This window comes from Psittacula echo (genome assembly GCF_963264785.1).
Source record: "Psittacula echo genome assembly, chromosome: 2".
NCBI lineage: Eukaryota > Metazoa > Chordata > Aves > Psittaciformes > Psittacidae > Psittacula > Psittacula echo.
In genome coordinates, this window is record NC_137737.1 from 140,048,179 (window position 1) to 140,073,384 (window position 25,206).

Below are 25,206 nucleotides of genomic sequence, written 5' to 3' on the forward strand. Positions count from 1 at the left end.
GCAAAGAGCCATTTGAGAAATTCAACAGTCTTCTCTGATCCCAGCCTTTTACATCAACTTACAACTCACTCTAAAATACCAGTAATAAAGTAAATAAGAGCTAAACTATGAACTCCATAATTAAAACCACGAAAGGTAGATCAGCAAGGATCCTGAATGTTGTGATGCTGAGCGCTGCAGTGCTAACCCTGAGCACTCTGCTGCTTGCCCTGTGTGTGGCATGCACGTTCCCCAGTGCAATGTCTAGATATGCCTGCCAATCAAAGCCAAAATCCCCAGACACTGCCAGGACAGAAAACTGTATAATACAGTAAGAGTTAAAGGCAGAGGAAATGTCCTGGTCTAGGCACTTAGTGGGCCTCATTTGGCTCAGGATCCTCAGCCTTGAACCTTCTGTAATATTTAGACACCTAAGTCTTGTTTTCCTGGTTGTGAAAAGCCACAAGTAATATAGTTCCCATCTAAGAAGAACCTATTTCCAAGTGGATAAAGCATCTCCTTATTATATAAGGAGACTCTTCAGATCTGGGTCGGTTCTGCTGGATCTTGGTCTCTTCTACCAGATTTGGAATATAGACCTAGTCTTTCATTCCTAGGTTCTGCAATGGGTTCCCATGATAAAATGCTCCTAATCTTTGTTACTGTAACTATTTCACTTAGTGAAGACCAGCAAATGAATAGGTGTTATTTACTGGTTGAATTCAAACCAGTGCTGTAATAAATAGTATTCATAAACAAGAAGAGTTTTCACAAGAAAGGTGGAGATACCCAGTGACCCAGAGGGCAGCCTCTTGCATTTAAACGTTTTATAGATGAGGTGAATGGAAATACGTGTGTGTCTGAGCACATCCTCCTCTCCAGGCTTGTGTATGGGGATGCTGAGAGGCTGTGTGAGGGGGACAACAGCTCAAGTTGCAGTGGAGAGACCGTAGTCATGGCACCAGCCTTGTGGTGAGAGCATCTGCTCTGCACGTTGCACTGATGGTGCCATGCCTGGGTCGTGCAGCAGCAGACTGGCTGAGTGGAAGATTTTAGTGACGTTTAAATGGTGGATGTATGTACCTCATCATCTTTGCTGATGTGTCTGTAAAGCCACATATAAAAGTTGTGTATCATATAGCAGTATGGGTAAGATAAAGGAATCACTAGTTGATGTAATATGGATCCTGGTTTATTACATGTTTATTACAATAGCTCCTTTTGTCTGGGAAATAGTTAAGGTAAAGTAAATCAGTAGTTCTGAGTCGAGTATTTCACCAGCATTCAACAACAGTTGCTGTCCTCAGAAGCTTTTAAATATATCAAAAGCCCACAGAGCACAAGCCTAGCAGATGGCAAGGCTTGCCTGGACTGAAGCAGACTAAGGAGGATGTTGACATTTCTGTTTCCCAGATGGTGATTCACATTGCAAGTCAAATGAGCACTGGGAACTGCCCAGTGCACTCACCAGAGCTCAAAGCAGATGTCCTACCAGTATTTGCTAAGAGCTTCTTTCATAGCTGTCCCCAGTTTGCTTCCCCTGGCAAAGCCAGCCATTTGAGACTAAAAGCTTCTAGTCCAGACCCAAACTGCTGCACCATGAAGCCTCTGCTTGTGCTTGATGCTCATTGAAGATGTCACAGAAGCAATTGCTATAATTAAGAATTTACAACATTCCATGAATTTTCCCAACTGGTTTAGGGATCCTTCATCAGCTGTCAGTGTACGGCTGCCATCCCTCACAGGGCAGGAGCCCCCATCTCAGCCACGAGGCTGGTGTCCGTCCCAGTGCCCAGGACAGTGTGTGCCAGGGCTGATGCCAGCAGCGTGACCTGTGGTGCAAATCTCACCTCACTGCTGTTGTTCAGCCAGTACAGATGTGGAGGGAGGAGAAAGGCAGAAGTGTCTTGAAGCACAGAAGTAACTAACTGCAGGCAGAGCCACAGGGGAGGTTTAGTGTAAATAAAAATCCAGCCCATCGTAAATGGCTCAACGTTCTCTAATGTGCATTCCTAGAGGAGAAATGTGTGGTTTTGTTAAACACTTGAGAAGAAAAATGTACCAAAGCTTATCTCCCCCTTCTGGAAACTCTGCCTCTACAAACCCCAGGAAGATTGCAGCATATGGAAGTTATCTGTTGCATATTTGCTGTTTCTCTATTTAATGCTTAAGGACATACAACATCCTTTATTTCATAGTGCTTTAATTTCTAGTATGATGAAAAATAAAGTATTACTTTAAATGAAACCAAAATGGGACTTGGGTTATTAAATTGGGTTCTTTCTTGGGTTACTAAATTGACAATGTTCACTCAGGCAACCCCAAGCTCTTGGATAAAAGCCCGAATTCCGCTGCTGTTTGTAAGGATTTTGTGCCCTTAACTGGCACTTCTGCTAAATCAAACCCAGTGATTTCTGCCCAGCTGCTGCTGTTTTATCACCGTTTGAACTCACGGTGGACTTCCTGCCGGGCCGTTACGGGATTTCTTGGCGGAAAGGGGTTCCCAGCCGCAGGGCCAGTTCCCCAGGCCAGGACGAGGCTCCCCGGTGCTCGGGAGGGCCCGTCCGGGGCTGCCGGCACAGCCCGGGGCGAGCTCCTGTGAGGCTGGTCCGAGGGGCGGGCGCCCTCCGGCCCCTTTGCCAATGGCTCCGGGGGGATGGATCTGGACGTTCCCGCTCGGTTACAGGATGGAAATTCCGGGCCTCCCCGGGGAGGGAGCTCGGGCTCCGCGCTCTGAAAGGCTCATTTATCCCCGCGCTGCCGCTCGGACCGGCGGACACGGCTCCTGCGCCGCAGCCTGCGGCCCCAGCACCGCGGCCCCGGCCCGCACCATGCCCCGCGCCTCGGTGCTGCTGCTGCTGGCCCTGCTGCTGGCGGCCGCCCCGCCGCCCGGCGGCTCGGAGAGCCCCAAGGGGAAGCAGAAGGCTCTGCGGCAGCGGGAGGTGGTGGACATGGTGAGAGCGGCGGGGTCCGGGCAGCGGGGGCTGGGGAATGGGAGCCGCTCGGCTCTTCCATTGGAAAGGTTGGGGAAAAAAAGGAAAAAATGAGTGGTTTTCAGAAAACCTGTCTGCCGCTGCGGGCCGGGCACCGCCGGGTCCGCCGCCGGGTCCCGGTGCTGCCTGGGTTCTGTCTTCGGTTGTTTTTTATTACGCCCTGGTTGTGCCGAATGGGGAAAATGCTGAGAAAGGGTTGGACGGAACCTGATAGAAACCGCGGGTTTGCGGCGAGTGGGTGCGTGTCTTCCCTTCGTGTTTTCAGAGCCTGGGGTTGAAGCCGTGATGGACTCCGCTCCCGGCCATGGCGGGAATCCGCAGTCCCTGCACGTCGGTGGTGATGCTGTTTCGATCCCAAAGGGCCAGTGGATAATAAATGACAAAGAGAGAAATCAGAGGGCTGCTCTTTAGCAGCCGTTAGTTACTGCAAAAGCCGTATCTGCATGCTTACTGACCCCCGTTTGCCTTGGTGTGGTGTTGATGCATTATCCCCTTTGGCACCTGGGACTGCCGTTCCATTGCAACTAGAAACCTGGATGCACAGGGACTATCCTGTCTCAGGGATAGAAGAAAGGAGGGAGATTTTCCAGTCTTTGGAATGCAGAAAGCAGATGTGAAGCTATTTCTGTGAGTGGCTGGACTGCAGTTCACCCCCTATAGAAAAGCAGTGACAGAGCCGTTTCTGCTGTCACCTCCAGAGAGATCCCTTGTAGTGAGGTGCTGGAAGCACCACTGGTACAAAGCTCCTTCACTTTCACCCCACCTTATTACCCTTTCACTTTAATTGTGGAAATTGAATTGCATTGAGAATAAGGAGTCTGCACACATGGAGATTTTGTTGGAGCAGTGGTTTAGGATCCTCCATTCCTCTTGCATTGCTCCATGCTTTTGGGTGCCACAGAGTAAGCAGCAAAGCTAAAGCCCTTCAGGGCAACATAAAGGTATGCCCCAGAGGGGATACTGCCTTCAGTGGACATTTTAAAAGATGTTTTATCCATTTACAGCATAGGAAAGCATGAGTCCTGAGCCTCATCTGCCCCCAGCTCTCCCCCATTTCCACATCCTTGGCATTTCTGTGGTGAGTAACCACATGTGAAAAGCCAGAGCCAGTCACTGTTACACGTAGCATCCAATGGGAAAAGAACAGCAAAAGCAGATAACCAGTGCTGTGTGAAACAAAAATGTCTTTGCATTATTCACATGGTCTCTGAGTCAGTGTGTGCTTTGCCCAGCAGCCTGCTTTCCAGCTAACAACTTCTAGATGTGTCCTTGGTCATAGCATCCCACTGTTTCCAGTGCCATTTGTCAACAGTGTTTTCTTTGGTGAAGGTACTAAGGGAATGCCAGCATAGATTAGTCCAACTCTCACCTCACTGCTTACTAGACCTCTTCATACACTCACTCATTTTATTTGTAGAGTGGCTCCAGCCGAGCCTGTGATGCCCATACTGCTTTTTGTACCAAAGCCCTGGAGAAGGAACAACCCAAGACTAAAGTTGACCAGCCTGACAAACAACAGAGGGCAGGGGCTGTACTGCTCCCAAGGTGCAGTAGTGGTATGGCTTGCAGGAGGGGGAATAGTTTGCATGGTCATTTCTTTTTGAAACGTGTAGGGATTAGGTGGTTTAAAACGGATGAAGAGAAAGAGATCTGAGAAAGGTCAAGAGCAGAATGTAGTTATCTGTGTGGCCTTGGGATGAGACGAAGCAGTCAGTCACTAGATGGGCAAGAGCATTTAAAGTGAAAGCCCTGCCATCACCAGCCCCTGCAGGTTCCTGCTCTGTTTCTTTTCCTGCTCCGTTTCTTTTCCTTCTCCCCCAGCTCCACACGTGGATGTCCCCCAGCATCCAGCGCTCAGGCTGCTGGGGAAGGAGCTCTGGGCTGCACAAACCTTCTCTCCAAAGAGGGCAACCGCAAATCTCATGAGGTACAAAGGCAACGTGTGTTAACTGTGGATTGGGAGAGCAACGTTTGACCTTTCCCAATACTGTGATTAGGGAGAATGATAGTGTGCTGACCCTCCCATGTGTGCCTTCCCTCTGCTATGAATGAGGATCCTGGATTTGGGATTGTTCCTGGGTGCAGCTGCCCACATCCCCATCAACACCGACTTACTGTGTGCACTCTGGAGTCTGATTTGCGGGGCGTGACTGTTGCGACATGATTCTGTCTCAAAGAAGGGGTAACGGAAGGAGACCAGCACTAAGCTGTGCTCTCTGTGAAATGCAAAGTTTTCTTCACTGTTTAGCTTTTTTTTTTTTTTTTTTTTTTTTTTTTTTTTTTTTTTTAAAGAGATGGAAAAATGGTAATGGAAGCCTATTGGCCGAGCCAGTGACACAACCAATTGTGGGGTAGGAGAAAGTAACTATTAACATCCAACCTTTTTTTTTGTTTCTTGTTTCTGTATTGAAACGTTTCAGATCTTCTGAGGTTTTCCAGCAGGTTTTAATCCTTGGACACGGCCACATTTTCATTCTAGGATTTATGCATCTTTTCATAAAATAATCGTCACCTTAATTTATAGCAAATTCTGCTGACATTGCTTATCTTTGAACTTTTATTTTTCCTTTTTTTTCCTCTATGGAAGCATCTTCTTGGTGTTGCAGACATCACCTGTCACAGCAGGGCATTTGTGTTTGTTTGTGTTTAACTTGGTTAGCCTTTGAGTGAGGGATGGCTGCAGCAAGATCTGTTCTGTGTTTCAGTACAATGGCGTGTGCCTGCAAGGCCCCAGTGGTGTTCCTGGACGGGATGGAAACCCAGGAGCCAACGGGATCCCCGGGACACCTGGGATCCCAGGACGGGATGGGCTGAAGGGGGAGAAGGGCGAGTGCATGCGCGAGAGCATCGAGGAGTCCTGGACACCCAACTTCAAGCAGTGTTCATGGAGTGCACTTAACTATGGCATCGATCTTGGGAAGATAGCAGTAAGTTAGCTTTGCCACGGATGCTGCACTGTACCTGCCACTGATGCTGCACTGTACCAACCACAGCAGTCTCAATCTGACTCTGTGAGCTGGGTAGCACCAATCATACAGGTTTCTCCTTGGAACCTTTTTCGTAGTCTTAGAATGGTTTGGGTTGGAAGGGACCTTAAAGATCATCCAGTTCCAACCGCCTGCCATGGGCAGAGACACCTTCCACTAGACCAGGTTGCTCAAAGTTCCGTCCAACCTTGAACACTGCAAGGGATTGAGCAGCCACAGCTTCTCTGGGCATCCTGTTCCAGTGTCTCACCAGCCTCACAGTGAAGAATTTATTCCTATTGTCTAATCTAAATCTCCCCTCTTTCAGTTTAAAGCCATCCCCTGTTGTCCTATCACTTGTAAAAAGTCCCTCTCCAGCTTTCTTGTAGGGCCCCTTTAGGTAGGGGAAGGCTGCTATGAGGTCTCCCTGGAGCCTCTTTTCTCCAGGCTGAACAAGCCCAACTCTCAGCCTGTCTTCATAGGAGGGATGATCAATCACACATATGAAGCAATGCCCAGATTGATTGGAGAAATTTAACTGCTATTGCTGTGCTTAGAGTGAGAATCAACCTTTCTGAGTTGACATTTCTTATCGCCATGTACTTGCAGAACTCTCCCTAGCTTCGCCCATCCCCTGATATCCAGCATTTTGAAGACAGGTAATAATGACCTCTTAAAAACCTGAAAATGTTTCTTTTTCAGTTGCAGAGCTTTTAGCAGAGTTTAAGCCTCTCACAAATCCTGTAACTGTTGAATCCAGGACTTCTGGTAACAGAGACAGAAACTGTACTGTCCTCTCATGTAAGGACTTGCATACAGCCTTCAGACAGGTCATACCTCTTTACATGAACCCCAGAATGTAACTAGGTTACTATCTTAACAGCAGATATTATCTAAATAAAATTAAGAATTTCCACAATCCCCATTCTCCATTACCATCTATGAGGTACTGCCTCTGATTTGCATCTTTGCACCATACAATATTTGCCAGGCTGTACTTTTTTTATTCTTTTGTTCTATTTTTTCCGGAGGGAAGGGACTAAACAGAATAGCGAAACCATTCTGAAATAAATGTATTCCTGATATATTCCTAAATCTATTTCCTAAATATAAATATATAGAAAATAAATAGGTTACAACCCAGAGGTTGCTACCAAAGCATTTTTTTCTCCTCTCAGGAATGCACATTTACAAAGATGCGCTCCAACAGTGCTCTCCGTGTTCTCTTCAGTGGATCGCTTCGGCTAAAATGCAGAAGTGCCTGTTGTCAGCGCTGGTACTTCACTTTTAATGGAGCAGAATGTGCTGGGCCACTTCCTATTGAAGCCATAATCTATTTAGATCAAGGAAGCCCGGAGCTGAATTCTACTATTAATATACACCGAACTTCTTCAGGTATGTATGCTGAGACTGCACGAAGAGAGATGGAGAAGCCAGTAGCAAATCTAGTTACCAAGTGCCCAGGGTACAGTCTGCCTTATAAACTCAAAAGACTCCTCAGAACTTCCTCCTCAAAAGGAGGAGGAGGAAGAGTGGCCAGCTAACACTTGTTACTCCTACTCTGCTGTCTCTCAGGTGACTATCAATAGTAACAGTATAAGAATTATTTATTAAGTGGTACTTCATTACTGTGGTATTTTTCATGGCACTTACATCCTGCAATTTAGAAATGGAAGAGATTTCTGTCCAGACAGTTCTACTGATCTCTGCTACAACATGACTATAGAGACATTCTGTGCTGTTTTAGCATGTGGAGAAACTGCCTTTTTGCCAAGAACAGTGTCATGTCACACTGATACTTGCACATTATTGGTGCGTAAGATTTATTCCTCCTGGAATTTCTATTATAATTTCAGGTGGGCACAAATGTACCTCCAAAGTGAAATAGCTGGGAACTATTACTCAGTTGCTAAGCAAAAGGCAAATTAGTGAAGTTACTTCAATATAAAAGGTGATATTAGGAACAGGGGACTAACATCAAGTCTATACTTTCTCCATTTTCCTCCCTATACTATTTCATGACTGTGTGAAATCTAACATCTAGAGTTATAGGGTTTCTTCATTAAGGGGTAGGACCCATCTGTTTTCATTAACCCACCTCCAACTAGTGGTGTTAGTGGAGGAAAAAAACAAAGGGACAGCAGAAGTGGAACTTTACGCAGCAGCAATGAATTAAAAGTGGAAAAGATTACAGGGTTACAGGGTGGCAATCACCTTTGTGGGGCTCAGCTGTGGAAGCCAGTTATGGCTGTGTGCCTATTCCCCCTCCCCATCACTGCTAAAAGGATGGCTAGATGGGATTGAAGCCGTATCCCAGCTACCAGGTAGTGAATTTGGATGTTTACAGATGCAGGTGTACCTCCCATGTAATCATCCTGTGGGTTGTGATCTGCTGCAGGTACTGCAACAGACATCAAGAAGCAGCACGGATAGAGGCAATGCATGACTCTAACCTATGCTGCCACATCTCTAATTAATAGTTTTTATTTCGAAAAGTGTTATTCAGGTTTAAATAAACAGCATGAGCTTGCAATGAACTGCTTTTCTCAAGTGCTGGTGTCCCTCTTCAATGATGAATACAAAGTAGTTGTGTTTGCTGAGGTAACCTGATTTTTGTCTTTAATCAGTGGAAGGTCTGTGTGAAGGGATCAATGCTGGTTTGGTGGACATTGCCATCTGGGTCGGGACTTGCTCAGATTATCCACGGGGAGATGCTTCTACTGGATGGAATTCAGTCTCCCGCATTATCATTGAAGAACTACCAAAATAACTTTCCCTCCCTTTTTATAGTTTCTCTCTCTCCCCCCACACCCCAAACCCCCTTTTTATTTTGTACCATTTTCTTCAGAATTTATTTCTATGGAGTTGGATGCAAGTATTTGAGTGGAAGGCACCAAACTCTTGCACCTGTAGTCTTTGTCTAGCCTTTTTTTGCACATTGCAGAGGCTTTTTGCAACAGTCATTTTAGAATATAAATATCAAACCCAAGTTCATTAACTTTAATTCCTTATTTGATGTATGAAAATATACCACCACCATTTTAAGAGTTAACTGTAACTTTTTGTATCAAATAAAGAAGACCTTTTACAAATAGAAGATCCAAGCTATTTTATTGACTATCAAAGTGTTTAAAGTGTTTACATAGTATTATGAAACATAATTTTCTTAGAAGACTTCATAGACAGTTCTAAGAAAGTAAACTCAGATCTTGGCGTTAGCCTTCAGAAAACATACGTAACATCTGCTCCTGGTAAACCTGACTACAGAATAGGACGCTCTGCTGTTACACTCTTAAGTCTCTCAACTAACTCTCAGTGATTTAACCGTGACCTAGATGATGTGGTGTTAAATACCTTGTTCTGAATGACTTAAGTAAAAATAAGACTATGTAAGCTCTCCTTCCCTCTTTTGCTTGTCAATAGACTGAATTTCAGTATAAGCATCTATTATTGGTCTCCACTATTAGCATGCAGATGCTAAAAAACTTTACGGTTACAAAACTTAATTTAATTGCTCCAGTAAAATAATTCTCCTAGATTTAGCCCTTCAGATTTGTACAATCACTTTGGTGTTAAGTAAAAGCTAGACATATTAAATAGTTTGGAGGATACAGAAATAAGACAGGTTGAAATGCCTTGGCTTTCAAAAAGCGTATTGGTGAAGTGAAAGAATTATGTCACAGCTATTTGACTGCAATCTCTAGCCTCCACATGACAATTCTGATCATGGCAGCACACCATTAGCTTCAGTGCTTTAAGTGTTTTCTTCCAAATGCAACGAGTGATAAACTATTTGGTTTTTGTTTTTTGTTTTTGTTTTTTAAAGATTCTCAAGGAAAACAACAACAGTCATGTACATTACAAAATCAACTTTATATTAATGAAATAACCCCCCCCAAAAAGATACAGCATGTATAACATGCAGAAATCTACAGTCTTCCCAGAAATGAAAAGGAAGAAACATTAAATCTGAGATAATTAATTTATTTCAGCTATTTAGAATTAAATCTCAGCTTTTTTTCTGAGCAGGTTATAAGATTTTCCCCATACGTCTCAAATTGGTAGCTCTTGTCTGCAGCTTTTGTGAAGAATGCTAGAGTAACACACCTGTGGCTAGGAGAGCATTCAGGCTTTCCCAACTGCAAACTTATGTGTGATACTGCTGTAAACCAGCAAATTATACAGCTGGCATTTTGTATTTGCAGAACTGTACTGTTTTCATTGGCTCGCAGGATGGGTTTTAAGGTATCTGGACACAAACAAGTTACTATGAGCTAAGCTATGGTGTGAATTTAGAGAATGTCAGTTAACATACAGTAATTGATTGTGTACATGCTTGTAGCCTGTCTTTGCGTTTATCCTGGAGTATGAGTACACTAACTCAGGTTAATTAAGTGCACAACTTTTATTCATATGTCTTCACAACATTTTTTGGATCCTTGGTGGCAGAGTTAACTTAGTTATTCATTCAGTGTACTAGAAAACACACAAAACCAAGTAAAAACCCTCCAAAGGCAGAAGTTAGTAGCTATTAGGGATCTACACAGTAATTTTCATGCTAAACTTCCAGGAAATTTGATCCTCAGCTAAATACACATGGAAACTTTCATAATAAGGAACCAAAGCCAGCCTTAATGGCCACATGCCCTTTTCAGATGAGATTATTAACTGTATCAGTACAGGGGATGGGATTGTGGAGGAGAAAGTATAAATTATTAATAAGTATCCACAAAATATGGTATGTGGCAACAGGATCAAGAGGAACAAGCAAGTGGATTGCTGAATTAAGATTAAAAATATTGATCTTAATTAAAAAAAAAAATTAAAATCATAAGATTTTGACTTAAAACTGAAACCAAATTCATAATCAGTTACATTTGTTTTTTTATGAAAATGCTTGTTTCTCCTTTAGGCCAGTCTTCCCTTAAACAGAAAACTTCTCTGTATTCAGGTGTTTTGCAGGATAGTATCCTCCACTCCTTATGAAACTGATTATTTCCCCCTTCCCGTGGAATGATCTTTGCTAACTTACTTCCTCCTTAGTTATGTGATGCTTTCTACATACTTCTTAATAACTTCCTACTAACAGCAGAGGCAGCCGTCAGTAATGGCCAGTAATGCATTTTCTTAAAGAACTAAGAAAATAAAACAAACCCAAATCTCCAAAAAATACATATCCTTGGCAGCAATTATTGGCATACCAATAAATATCATTATTATACAAATTTACTGAGATGTACTGTAATTTAGTTTGTCGCTAAGTTAGCAATCAATATATTCTTACAGTCCTTTCCTTAGACTAAATCAGAAGACACTAATGAATAATTTTTTAAGTCCTGTGCATGGTATTTTTTTGACTACTCAAAAGTACTTCCTTTTCCCAGAGAATATTATTGAAAATAAGCATGTTCATATTTGTTGTAACACTGGTTTGAAAACTGCATCACTATGGGATTACTAGAAAACAAAAATGTTTAAAACGTAAGCCTACATTCAAATACACATTTACTTACTAATATTTGGTCAGACGTATCGGTAACAGACAGAATCTCGCGGGGAGGTAGGGTGGTGAGAGAGAGGGCAGGCAGAGACGAGAGAGAAAATGAATTCAGTAAGTGGCCAGCGATGCACACAACATATACTTTGATCTGGTGCTAAAAGCAAGCCAAAAACCACAATGCAAGTCTGTCTGGTATGAGACAAGAACTGGGTTTTATCAGATTGGCAATTATCCAAACCCGAGAATGGACAGCTGTTTTACAAAACAATTCTGGGTTTCCAAACTGCACCCCACCGAGGCAGCATTTTTGTGTTGGATGAGCAATGGAATTTGGAGCATTCTATATCCTAAAATCTGACAAATGACACAGAGGTGGATTCAGAAGACCTTGCTTGTTTCTTCATGAAACTCAGATAACGATTTAAGAAAGTTCTGCCAGACCCCAGAGTTGCTTTTATATGAAGTTTTCCACTTCTGTAGGAGTGGAATCTGACCAACAGTTAAGACCTGTCAAAACACATCAGTTGATTATTCCAAGCAGGCCAGGATCAACTGAATTGCTGCACAGTTGCCTTCACCCAGTCACAGTGCTATTATTTCACAGTTGCAGAGACATCTGTTTCAAGCAGGCAGAGCTGATTCAGAGAAGGCAGCAGCAATGCAAGAACATTCAGCAGAAGAGATGTTGGCAGGGTTTTACTATCTCCATGTTCTTTCTTCAGAATACTAGATCAATTCACAGTGTCAAAGATGTCTGCTGAACTAAATCTCTCCCAGACCACAAATACAAAAAATAAAGGATAGATTCCTTATGAACACAAGCTCCTACCTTTAATTACTTTCTTTCCTAAAACCAAGTAAAAAGCCAGACACATTTTCATAAACAACAAAGGTAATGCAGCAGGCAGGAGTCACTCTGATCACATTGGGGATAATTCCTTTGTAAAATCCATGAATTCCTTCTTTCCTTTAAAGACAAAGAAAAATATTTAGTTTTAATTAATGTATTTAATCAAAATCAGACATAAAACAAAACCTGGAATTTTTCTTCTTGCACTCCGAGAGAGCTACTTCAGGTAAGAGTAACAATTTCAGAGTAATTTCTTCCTATAGTGTTTACAGAGCCATAATATATAAAATCTTAACCCATCACTGGTTGTATACTGCACAGGTGGCCAACCTTAGTAACTACAGAGTTCTGTGTGAAAACTCTCACATGCCCTGTGGAGCTGAGGGAAGAAGTTTTATGAGAAGATATACACAGGTGTGAGGTAAAGGTTCTCCAAGGTCCTACCAGAAGCTAGGACTAGACTACAAATGCAGTCAGGCCCCACAGTAACCCAGGGACATCCATATAAAACAGCTGTGGCTAGTTTTCATTTCCTCCTGCCAGGAATTTGGATTACCCACAACTCCCAGCAGCACAAAACTGCTGTCGTACTGTTTAAGAGCCCCAACACAGCCAACTCAATGTTACTTTTTAACCTGTAAGTGAAATTTGCTGAGGAAGAGAGAAGTGAGACAGAATAAACAATGGAAGCCTATCACTGACCCTCTCCTATCTCCTCCCTTGTCCTTAGATTATTGCTGTTAGTGGCAACTTGCACAAAATGGCTTTGTACAGCTAATACTTTGTTTGCTCTGAACTGCACTGATTCTGCAAGTTGGCATGAAAACCATTAAACATAACTCTGATTCTGTATGATTCTGTCTAAGTCATAAACTTTTAATTCTGCATGCCTACCTCCATGTCCTACGGATCACGTCAAACACACCAGAATATGTATTATGTTGATCTTGAAGACGAGCTCGCACAACTTGATAGGGATATGTTGCTGACACAGCAAATATTTTGGATACAGCTGCCATCATTATGTACTCCACAGTGTTCTAAAAGCAACAAAGATTACGACGCTTGCTTTAAGTATGGTTTAAATTACCAAATTTCCCAAAATCTTCTTTGATTTTTAAATGTTGAACTAAACAATACTCTACATTTTCCTCTCCAATTACCTTTGCCCAACTTGCACCTGACCAGTTTTCTATCTACATGTTTAAGACCACCATCTATGGTTCCACAAAGTAAGACAAAAAACCTCATTCCTCCCTCTGCTACTCTCAAAACACTAGCCAAAATAAGAAGTTGGTGTCCCTATAGGAAAAGAGCACTAACCAGTTCCTTTATCCTAAAAGGTGAAACAGTATTATTTCCTTCTGTGTTCTACATTCCAATTAAAGTAGCAATACTTTGTACACTTGGCTGCACTACAACCTAGACAAATGGAATAAATTTATGCTTATTCACATGCCACAACACATTCTTATTCTCAAGAACTGTACCAATTTTGTGTCTGACATTCTGTTTCTATACTTGTTGTATCTCAGTTTCAAATCCTCATATGCCATGAACTGAAGTGCTCCATGTGAAGTTCCGAACAGACCAGGCACAAATCCCTAGAAAAAGGAATAAAACAAGGTTAAACAGCAATGCACAAAAACCATACAACTTGACAGGGCTCAGTTTACACATGTAAGTATGTCCTCCATTACTTTACAAATTGTGACTGCACAACTCATGATTGTGCAGTATGACTCAGAGCTGATTCTGTGTTGATATTCTTAATGGCAGACATCACACAGAAGTGTAATAAATGTACTTTTCTCCAAATGACATACAAGCTAAAAACACCTAATAAGTAAGCTAAAACAAGTGGCATTAGAGACTCCTCATAGAACACAAGCACAGGTTTTAAAAAGCTGGCAATATGGATCAGGATTCTAAGAATATAAATCAAGCTGCGGTCTTGCAAATGTGCTGCTCAGTGCCTGCCCCTTTCCAGGACTGATACTGAGCTGTTCAGTTCCCACCTAAGACTGTTAAGGCAATGACAGAAGCTGTCATCTCAGTGAGGAGGGCCATCAGCAGTGGAGGTACAAAAGAATTCTTGGTCAAGTCCTGGAGACAGATATGCACGTGTGTGTGTGTATACAAGTGTGTATGATACATAAACATTTCCATATTAAAAATGTGTGTATGTATAGAATCTTTTAGAGAAGGATCAGCTCAGTTGAAATGAGTAAGACAGCTGCATGAGCTCTGACAAGCACTAATTCTTTTTTTGAAGAACTGGTCACTTACACTGGAAAAATACAAATAAATGGGGAACTAATTATCTTGGCCAGAAATGACTTAAGGGAGCCAAAAGCTTCCTGAAAACTGTTGCAAAGGGATGATTACAATGGAGTAAGTGATCAAAATGTGGGTAAAAGGACTCAAAGAAACAGAATTTTCCCTCAAATACTGGCATTGAATAGTTTTATCTTATTTCCCATGATCCATTCAGATACAACAGAGGAATTAAAAGATATGTTCAGAAACAAAACTCTGTATTAGACTAAACAGGAAGCCCAGCATGTTGAATAAAGATTTATCAATATACTACTAAAAGCCTAGAAAAGGAGAAGAAAAAGAGAAGGGATCCTGGTAGAAGTCCACTGGAACAGTACAACAGGACAAAATGATACATTTTTCCATAAACTCCTAACTTACAGGAAAAAAAAACCCTAAATCCTAAAACAGCAGCAGGCATAAAAATTGCACAGACCTTCTATCACTTCAGAAATTAGCTCTCCTTAAGTTTCCAATATTATATCCGTTCAGGAAGAGATTTTCTTCTCACAGGAGAAAACAATGACAATGAATTAATAATCAGTGACCATGAAAGGAAGAAATGCATTAAGGGCTGGCTGAAGTTGTTGGAAAAAAAACCCCACTTCCCCAAATGAGAACAAATGGAATTAAACCAAACAGTTATGTTTTGTCAACTGTGAGCATAATCATAGAATTTCTGTGAAAATTGAAGACAAAGGGCCACAACAGAGGGAAAAGGACAGTGTGTTTTTCAGAAATCCTGGATTAAGAAAGAAAAATTAACCAGTAACATAAAAACAGAAGAGGAGGAACAAAGAAACCCACCCCCAAATTATCAGAAGTATCAAAGAAAAAATTATTTGGGTCAGCAGAACAAGGATCAGTATGAAATTTATGTAATAGCAGGGAAAAAAATCTTCACAAACATTTGCCTGTGAATAGACAACAAAACTGTTAAAAGACAAAGAAAGTAACTGCTCTTTACTTGGAAAGAATTAGAATGATGTATTTATATCACAGGAGAATGAGGTAATATTCTCCCCAACAACAAAATAAGAATGTTAAACAACATTTAAGAGCGCTAAACTCTTTAAATTTAAGCCAGTAGATTTGGATAACTTGCACCCAAGAGTCCTCAAGCATCTACTGATGATACTTGCTAAATTAGTACCAGCACACTCTTGTGCTGATGGGGAAAGCTTCCAGAGACTGAAGGACTTTTAATGTTGGGCCAATATTAAAAAATGAATGTAAAAAACAATGCGTTCCTATGGAAAAATGTTTCAAAGCAAAACTGCTTTCCTCACAGTACATGAAATATGTTGGCTTAGGAAGTTTTGGAAATATTCTCCTACTTGGCTTTGTCATTCTTACAATTTTACACAAAAAACTTCATTGCCACAAAATTTGATAGAATTTTATGCTTATTTTTCATCTAAAATATGACTGTAAAGGTCAATTTTAAAATAATTTAACTTTATATACTTCTTGTTATTTTTTTACTTTAACATTCAAAACATATCTTCAGAAGACTTTTGCCATGAGGGCTTGACAGGATTAGTGGTTGCTCAAAGAAGTCCTGCTTGAATTCTCTTTTGGAGGACTAGAACAATAGACAGAATTAATTTTATAATTAGAAATTTAGATGGGAAAGCATATAATTCTGAACAGCAGACAGTGGGGAAAAAACCCTGTGTTTCAAAGTCAGCTTAAACAGCTCTAAGTGTAGAAGATCCAGGACAAGAGAGAAATGTCCTATGGTTAGTGTTTCTAAGGTTGCCAATCACAAGGAAAAAGAACATAGGCATATGCACACACTGGAAAGCCTATGCTTCTTGGTAGAGAACAAGCTTCATTTGGCCATGTGGTACTCACATCACTGCCTGAATGGTTGGACAGTGCTCACACCAGAGCAGCCTCCGCTATATGTGTCGACAGAATGCAGCAGATTGTCTCTGTAACCTGTTTAGTATTGTCTTCATTTGGGTTCTCAGCATGCCAAAGACCAAAGACCAGTGGTATCAGAATGGCCTGCTCTGACAACTTGTGCAGAAAGACACTGGGATATGTCATCCCCATATGCATCTTGATTCCTTCATGGTGAAAAATCATACCATCTTTTATGTGAAAGTTACTTGTGCTTCTATCTATCTGTAGAATCTGGAAGTAAAGTTAAAATCAAGATGGCCAAATCTCAGTGGATTTTGCTGTATACAAGTACAAAGACATAGAAAGTCACTTAGCTTACATGTTACACATTTGCAAGAAGAAGAAAAATAGCATAAGCAAAATAAAAAGAGCTAAGTGCCTTAGGTAATCATGGACTGGAAAAAATTCTTTATCATCAGAGTACTGGATCTTGCCTACCAAAGGTGAAATGACAATACAAAAGCATCCAATTTCATTTGCTAACAAGCACACATTACTACTAGGATTCTGCTGTTGTTGTTAGCATACTGTATTGTTACTTGCAGTATTGATGACTATATTTTTTTTATCTCCATATTTTTTCTGCATTTCCTATTTATTTTACAGTAGCTGTATTTCTAATTGTTGCTTCTACATCTTCGCTGAAACTTAAATACAAATACAGAAACATGGAGGCCAGGAAGAATGTTAGCTGCATTCTTGATTGATTTTTAGTAGTCAGTCACTCCAGACTAGGCATCTAACAGTTTTCAACAGTTCAGAAATTTTTATGTTTTCCTTAAAGTGCCATTTCCTACAATCTTAAGATTATTTTACGTTTGGTCTCTCCTGCCTTACACTTGAAAAGAACCATACAGCACTCAATGTGGATGACATTTAACTTCATGGCAAAGTGATTTTTAGAGCTCAGATCTCCAAGAGATCTATAGATGTGTTCAAATTTCATAACCCAAGCTGTTTCTTGCTTAGCCTGGCATGCAGCAAAGCACCTCTGTCCCCAGTCATCTGGGGGATGAAGGCCAAAGGACAAAGCCTAATGATGGAAGGTGGGGAAGATCACTGACTAGATGATTACTGGGATAATCGGTGAAGGAAAGGCTCCTGCCTTTTCAAAACCAGGCCAAGTTCAAGAACAAGTTATTGAAGAACACAGCTTTAGATGAACTATAGTTTAATGAATGAACAATACCCACAGAGCTAATACAGACAGCTTTGATCCCTGCTAGAAAAATCAATGCATCCTGACATTAAAAGTCTTGTGCCCCAAAGCACCTTGTGCAATAGAGAGCAAGATATAGAGATGTTTGGACAGAAATACCATTCTTTAGAAGAGTAATCTCAAATTCAGCAGAAAGAAACTACTTTCAGATTTTATTTCCAACTTGAGGTGGCATTTTCTGAGATTCCCTTATTTGCTATAAGGAACTCTATCTGAAATTATGAGGAAAAAGAAGACATTCATGTGCACTACAGCTGCTGCAACTTATGGAAATTAACAAATCTTCAGCTGCCACTTTTCAAATAAAGCAAGAAATAGAAAAAATAAAAACTCCCCCGAAACCAGAAAATAGAGGAAAGCTAAGGTATGTGCAAGTTAAAGAGCCACCCAAAGAAGTACCAATTTCCCTAGCATAGACAAGGTTGAGAGAATCCTGATGTCAAGTCAAAGTTGCACAGTGTGCATAGATATATAGGTCACTCAGGACCTATGTAGGTCCCCTGCTCTGCAGATTTAAGCAAGTAATTTGCTCTTTCAAAGGAAGTATCTGCTTTAATTCCTCAGTTACAGATCTACACTACAAAGAAGTGTCTAGTGCCGAAGGCAACACATACTACATGCATGAATAATCTGAAAAGTAACTCAATGGAAGGATGTCTTAAAGCCTAACAGATGCAAGAAAAATGAATTTATCAACATGGAACAGAGCAGAAACCCAGCCAGGCAAATCAGAAATCCTGACAATTTCAATTTAGGAATAAGCGAGGTGCCTTTCTCCTGGTGTCAGAATTTGGCATTCCCTAGTATGTGGCATAGGAGTCTTTCAGCATAGGAATGATTCTAATTTTCACTGCAAATAAAATAAGCTAATATTCAGTAATCAGGACAATTCCTAAGAGATAGTGTTCTTGTTCTATAACATTACTTGCAGGAGAGCCTGATCGAACTAAAATAGGTTTCTTCACACCTTCTGACGTCTTGATGTCATGGCCTGAAGGAAGGAGAAGGCAAAATGTCCAAATCCAGTTGCCATCTGTTTCTCTAAATTAAAGGGAATAAAAACTCCATACATAGGCAAAACATATTTAGAAGTCTGAAAATTTTATGGATCTAGAGATGACAGATTACAGACCTCAGTAACTAGAGGGCAAATGTGCAGTTGTGAAACCGTCCATTGTGGAATTAAAAATAAGCAACTGCTTTAGTCGTATGTTATGTTCCACAAGATGTCAGAAAGAGATACGGATGAAATGGAAAAAAGCACTAGCAACAAGACAGATTACACTACTGCTGCCCTCCTTATCCTAATTATAATTATATGAAGGCTCAAAAATATTAAAAAGCAGCTTGTGGTTTACTCTCATTTTAGCATTATCATCCAATAGAAGATGGCCGAGTCATAAAGCTTATACTCTATTCTTCAGTGATTTCCTACATTTCAACAGTATAATAGCTTTTCTTCTGACTAAGCCTTTTTGCTGCAGCTCTTCAGTGGGAAAGAAGACTCACAGAATAAAAGTAAGTGAGCTAATATAGAAATGACTTGCATTTTTTCTGTAGATGAGTATTTACAAGTCTCACGATACTACTGACTTGTGCCAGCCAATCTTGGGATTTTTTTCTTAAACTTTATTACCTTGTATAAGCCACGTATGCCTTCCACCTTGTATATCTTTATAAGAGCATCAAACATTCCTCTGTATTGCCGCTTTGATGGGTCCACACCAGCATTATATTGTAGCACGAGTCGTGTCTTTGTTACCCATATTGGGTTGGTAATGCAGAGAGTCATGGCTCCTGAGGACAGAAGTTAGAGTGGTTGCTATGCTAACTCCAAAGCTTGTCCCAGTTTGTTCAGTCCAATATAACGCAGGCTTCTACAATGACAAAGCTACTTATCTTACAAGAGTACTCACACTACTTAAAAAAGGTTAAGTTTACGCCCACCATTGTTCCCTCTGCCTTCAAAGCTCACAATCAAGCCCAACCTACTCTTTCTGTAGAGCATACAGCTTTTTTCATATTCCTAGTATGTTCCCTTTTTTGCCTCACCGTTTCACAGTAGGTAGCGTAATCTGTAGTAGACAGGAACCTAAGTAACTTCTTAATGTACTCCTGATTATTCAGGTTATTCTTCAGGTATACAATGGTTCAAAATTTAATGGACACCTCAGTCATGAGAAATTTGCTTAATCATATTGGTAGGTTAATAAAAGCAACTTGCTATAGCTTTATAGGTTATTGAAAATACAGCTGTAAATTACTATTTTTCACATTAAACAATATGCCTTATATTTCAACATAACACCCTAGTAAAGTCTTCATAATTGCCTAGATTAAATACAACACAGAAGCATGGACAAGAACATATTAAAAGTCTTGCAGACAGAAGTTGTATTTTTATTTTAGATGTTTAGTTTCTAAGGAAACTTGGACCATAGGTAAAGACCAATTCATTTATTCTATTAACTTCAATAGGCCTTCTCTTTTCCAGGTCTAAGTGTTAAACATTTAATGAGTTAACACACCAATAGCAGCTACAGTTATATTTTGGGACTCAATATATTACTAAGTATGAAAAACACTTATATACAATGAAAACAAGGTCAAAAAGGATTTTGACAACTGCTGCTTCTAAGCAAAACTGAAGAGGCTACAGTGATGCATCTATTCATCTTAGACATCATTAATTTATTTACAGACAATAAATGACTGCATTTGGACTCGAACACTTTACATTTGCCACTTGTAATAAAAAGCAGCACTGACACACAAAGGCAGGGAGCAACATACGGAAAGCTAGAAGCAAACGCTAGTCTTCTCTGCATTTAAACTCACCAGCCTCTGCAGCTGACACTAGGTGTTCAGTCGCACTAAGACTTTCCAGCTTCCCTTCCTTTTTATAAGCTTTGATGGCATTGTAACTGGGAAATGTAAAATATATTTTAGTAATAGTGAAAACAAATTTACATCACTTAACCCACAAACAGCAAAACATCTCACTTAAGATAATGGAAAACATTAGATGGTACACAGCCTTTGAAAACAAATATGTAAGTAAAACTGTATTTGTTTAGTTGATCAATTGATCTCTGAGCAGGCAGCTTTTAAAGTGAACTATGGTAATACATACCTAAATTGATAAAGTATTACTACTGTTAGTATCAGTGGGACACATACTGAAGTGTGTGTTGGATCCCAAGACTTCTAAAAAACCTCAATTAGATAGCCTCCTTTTTACTAGAGCAACAGTGACAGGTATCTGTCTTCTAACTTAGAAATACACTGAGCTTTCTTCTCTTGATCCAGTTTCCACTCTTTGTGGATTGAGATATTGTTAACAGGAGCTGAACCACAGTAGGAATGTACAGCAAAGCCTGAGTACTGAAATAAACAGTAACTACTGACAAGGTTTTATAAGCATACCAACTAACTGTACCCTAAAGTGTTACAATAGGCGTCAGCAGTAAATCACATCACAGTTGCACAGCTAATAAAATAGAAAAAGCTGAGTATTAAAAAATGGGTTTATAAGCAAAGCCCAACAACTCACAGAAACAATGAGAGACCCAACTATCACCAAAAATATTAAAAATTAAACATTTAGCTCGATCATGTTCTCCAATTCTTAACACGTCAGGTTAGGCCTTTATTTTTTGTGAGGTTTTAAGCACAGTGTACTGGCACTTTTAGAGAATTCTTCATGACTGATGTCACCATCTCTCAAGTTCCTTAGTATTTTCACAGCATAAAGGGAATGCACTGTACTTGACAAAGCAAGTCGAAGTAAGTTAAAATCAGGTCTCTGACTCAAAATTACTTAAATTCTAAACCAGCAAGCCATAATTAAGGGTAAAAGACATGGACTTATGAAAAGAATCACAAGTTTATAAGCCATGTAGCACATTTTTACACCCCCCAAAGAAGATGCAGTGTATACCTGAACATTACACTGTGCAGGACACGACACATTTTACAGTTCTACTTACAAGAAAAAGTAAAGTCCCCAGGAAGCCCCTGCTCCCAGCATGTTCGGCGCTACCCCTTGATATAAGCCTCGTAGTCCTTCATGCTTCCAGACAGTGGTCATACAGTGGAGAATCCCATTGTATTTTGGCCTCAGCTCCAATCCATCGTTTACTATGAAAGAAAGAAATTACATTAAAAAAAACCATTTCAGGAAGCCTGAAACTCAGCTGTGTAAAAGGCTCCACAGAAGTACAAAGACTACAAAGCAAGCTGCAGATGAACACGAAATCTAACTGATCAGCTGTATTTTAAAATTATCCTTTTAAAAGCATTCAAGAGTTGGGGTTTACAACTTTGTAAGTCTACATTTAAAGTAAAAAAAAAAAAAAAGGATAAAGCAAAAAGAAACACAAAGATGAAAAAGACCTTTTAAGCTCTGCAAAAGGAAATGAAAGTTCCCATTAGTCTGATAATGCTAAGTAAATGCACTGCTGTGCATTTTTGGTGAGCAGCAGCTTTGAAGTTGTTTGTCTCTTCTTTTTAGCACTCCAGCAATTTTACATCACATTTCAAGTGGTACGTGTGGGATCTGTGACAACACATTTCTATAAGGAGTTTAGACAAGCCCCAAATAACAACTCTTAAATTCAATCTTCCCCTTTAAAATGTTTTCTGAGTATTTTCAATGGGTCATGTCTTACTGATTCCAAAGCCAGTTTTTACCAGAATACTCAAAGGTTATTTCCAGCAAAACTTCCTGTGTTCGCCTTCTATTCTCACTGAATGGATTTGTGGGAAACCACCAAACAAATACACTCCTCCCACCCAATAACCAAACAGCTGGTTGTCCAAACATTCAGAAAATATCACTGTCAAAAAGATAAAAACAGGCAAACTCTTGTTTGTCAGATTTCTTTTAGAACAGAGATGTTCACACAACTTAAGAGTGGTAATGCTACTGCTCCTACTGTAGCAGCAAAAGAGTAAGTTGATTACTGATGACGTGTGATATGGCACATGGGGAGATGACAGGTAACAGACACAAGCTGGAACAGAGGGAATTCCAATCAGAACACTTTCTCCATGAGAGTAATCAAATACTGGAACAAGTTGCCAGAAGAGGCATCTTTGGAGCTACTCAAAACTCCCGCAGACAAGGCTGACCAATCTGGCCTATACAGACCTTACCTGAGGAAGGAGTAAACTCCACAGCTCGTGTGACCTAAATGACTATGATGCCAACATAGCAGCAGCTTTCATTCTTTACAGACATAAGGATAGATTGTAGTTTTACTGAAAATTAATCTAAAAGTTTCACACTCGGCACAGTTTTTGTGTCCCAAACAAGATTAATCCTTGTAATCCTGAATTTCTGTTTTCTGTTCAGTGCTACATTTACTATTAATTCTCCTTTAAACCTGGTGTACAGTCCTGTACGTTGTGAGACTTCAGGACTAAAGACAAAATGTTTTTTCTGAGCACAGTGTGACAAGGCCTCAACACCTTGACAATCACTCAAAATTAAAAGACAAATGCCTCCTTTCTCCCTCCTGAATGAGCCCTGCTAGACCTTTCCCAACAACCTTTGTTTTTTTTTTAACCATGCTGCCATTAGGTCAGATTTATAAACATATTAAACAACATGGGAAATCAGAGATGTGAATGAAAGTCTGCCTGTCAATGATGCTACTAGAATCTTCACAATGTTGCTATCAGCTTTTTACTTCCTTTTTTTTTTACTTACTTTTACTTTATACTTTGGTATCAGCTCTTACTTCCTGGTTTGAAGACAAAACACAAGAATTGTTATTTTCAAACCAAAGGAGCAACTGACCTCCAGAGGTCACCTAATCCACTCCCCTGCGCAACACAGATATCATTAGATCAAGTTGCTTAGTCGTATGTCCAGTTGGCTCCTGAATGTTTCCAGGACTGAAGAAATTACAACTTCTCTGGGTAACCTCTACTAGAACTTGACCGCTCTCACAGTAAAAATCCTCTTTCCTAAAGTAACTGGAATTTCCCATGTACCCACTAATGCTTGTTCCCTCTTGCCCTACCTCCAAGAAGAATCTGGCTTCACCTTCTGTGTCCTCCAACCACATAGTCACGTGCTACAGTAATGTCTCCCCTCAGCCTTCTCTTCACGAGGATGAACCGATCCTGATCCTGGTCCATCAGCCCATCCTCCTGTCATGTGTCCCTTCAGCAGTCTGATGGCATTCACTGGAATCATGCCAGTCAATGCCTTCCGTGTGCTTGTGAGCCTCAAACCAGACACAGTCTTACAGGTGTGAGACAGAAAGAAAGCTGCTGGCTACACTCTTCATAACACAGCTCAGGACGTACTCACACTAGAATATGCAAGAAAAGTGTTCAACTCCAATTTTGCAAAAAGTCTGTTTGGAAATACAATGCTTCTACGTTTTCTAAAACTTCTATGTGATAGGTCATTATTTTTGAGATCTAAAGCAACCATGGATTTACTTAAAATAATGATCCAAAGACACAGCAAAATGTTTCAACCTCTATAAAAGAAATATGACAAAAGAGCATCATGTTTCTCATGTTAACAGTAAAATCACTAGGGAGAAGCTGACATGTTTCCCTGCAGAACACCAAAGCAGTTGGGAGTTTTCTGTAAAACAATACCTCTACTGTTAACATCCAAGATTATTATAACACTATTGTTACGCTTTTAACATTGAGACTCGTTGCTATAAAGGTGAACTTTGAACGTTGGCTTGAGACCATCTGCCAGTTAAAAAGAGCCAATCTTGCTGTGTCCTATGGCACCGACGGTCATGGAAGAGAGGGAGAAGCCTGGTTAGTTCTCAGGTCTACCTGAAAACGGCCTCTGAGGCACACAGCACATATTTTATAGTCCCTAGAAATGACAAGAAAATTAATTTTTGGACTGCGGGGGGCGGGGCGAGAACCACAGAATACCCCTTCGGCTCACGGCCTGTTTATTCAAGCCGTGGGGCTACCTGCCAGCGCCGGCCTCTCACACCGCCTCACACGCGTCTGGGCAGAGGAGTACGGGCTCATCGGCTGTACAACCCCTCAGAAACAAGCCGGTGGATCGTTGGCTTGGAACCGGTGAGCTTGGCGAGGTGTGTGGGCTCGTGGCACAAAGCGCGGTGTGTGCCCGCAGCCCTCGGGGACAGCCGGGCTCGAGGGCTGTCCTTGCCGGCCCCCCGCTTGCGGCAGCGCGGGACCCACAGCCTGCGCGGCCCGGCCGGGCCTCACCTGCGAAGCGGATCTTAACGAGGTCCAGCGGATGCAGCACGAGGGTGGAGAGGACGCCGCCGCTAAGCCCCGCCGCCAGGTTCTCCAGCTGCACGTGGCGGAGCAGGGATCGCGCGGGCGGCGGGGCCGCCACCGGCTCACGCACGGCGCACGCGGAGCCCGAGACGCTCATCGCCAACGGCTGCAAAGGCGGCGACGACGGCGGCGGAGCGCGGCAGGGGGCGGGGCTCCCTCCGCCCGTCCTCCCG

General features: G+C 41.2%; 2 protein-coding genes across 3 annotated transcripts; one reads left to right on the forward strand and one right to left on the reverse strand.

The window, feature by feature from the left end:
- Window positions 1-2,666: 2,666 nt before the first annotated feature.
- CTHRC1 (collagen triple helix repeat containing 1) lies at window positions 2,667-8,708 on the forward strand (the record flags this gene model as incomplete). The annotated part of the gene is made up of 4 exons (XM_080609578.1): window positions 2,667-2,933; window positions 5,678-5,899; window positions 7,117-7,333; window positions 8,566-8,708. The coding sequence occupies 4 exons, from the start codon at window positions 2,667-2,669 to the stop codon at window positions 8,706-8,708; spliced, it is 849 nt and encodes a 282-aa protein (XP_080465704.1).
- A 330-nt stretch (window positions 8,709-9,038) lies between these two features.
- Window positions 9,039-25,184, reverse strand: SLC25A32 (solute carrier family 25 member 32). Of its 2 annotated transcripts, XM_080639401.1 has the most exons (8): window positions 24,959-25,184; window positions 21,727-21,877; window positions 20,576-20,661; window positions 19,374-19,534; window positions 13,779-13,892; window positions 13,183-13,328; window positions 12,268-12,405; window positions 9,039-11,450 (listed from the first exon to the last, which is right to left on the reverse strand). In XM_080639401.1, exons 1-7 carry the CDS (start codon window positions 25,128-25,130, stop codon window positions 12,270-12,272), a joined length of 966 nt encoding a protein of 321 aa, XP_080495527.1. In that variant the 5' UTR covers window positions 25,131-25,184; the 3' UTR covers window positions 9,039-11,450; window positions 12,268-12,269. The 2 variants fall into 2 exon arrangements, with proteins under 2 accessions (XP_080495527.1, XP_080495526.1); XM_080639400.1 differs by having other exon boundaries at window positions 9,039-12,405.
- Window positions 25,185-25,206: the final 22 nt, after the last annotated feature.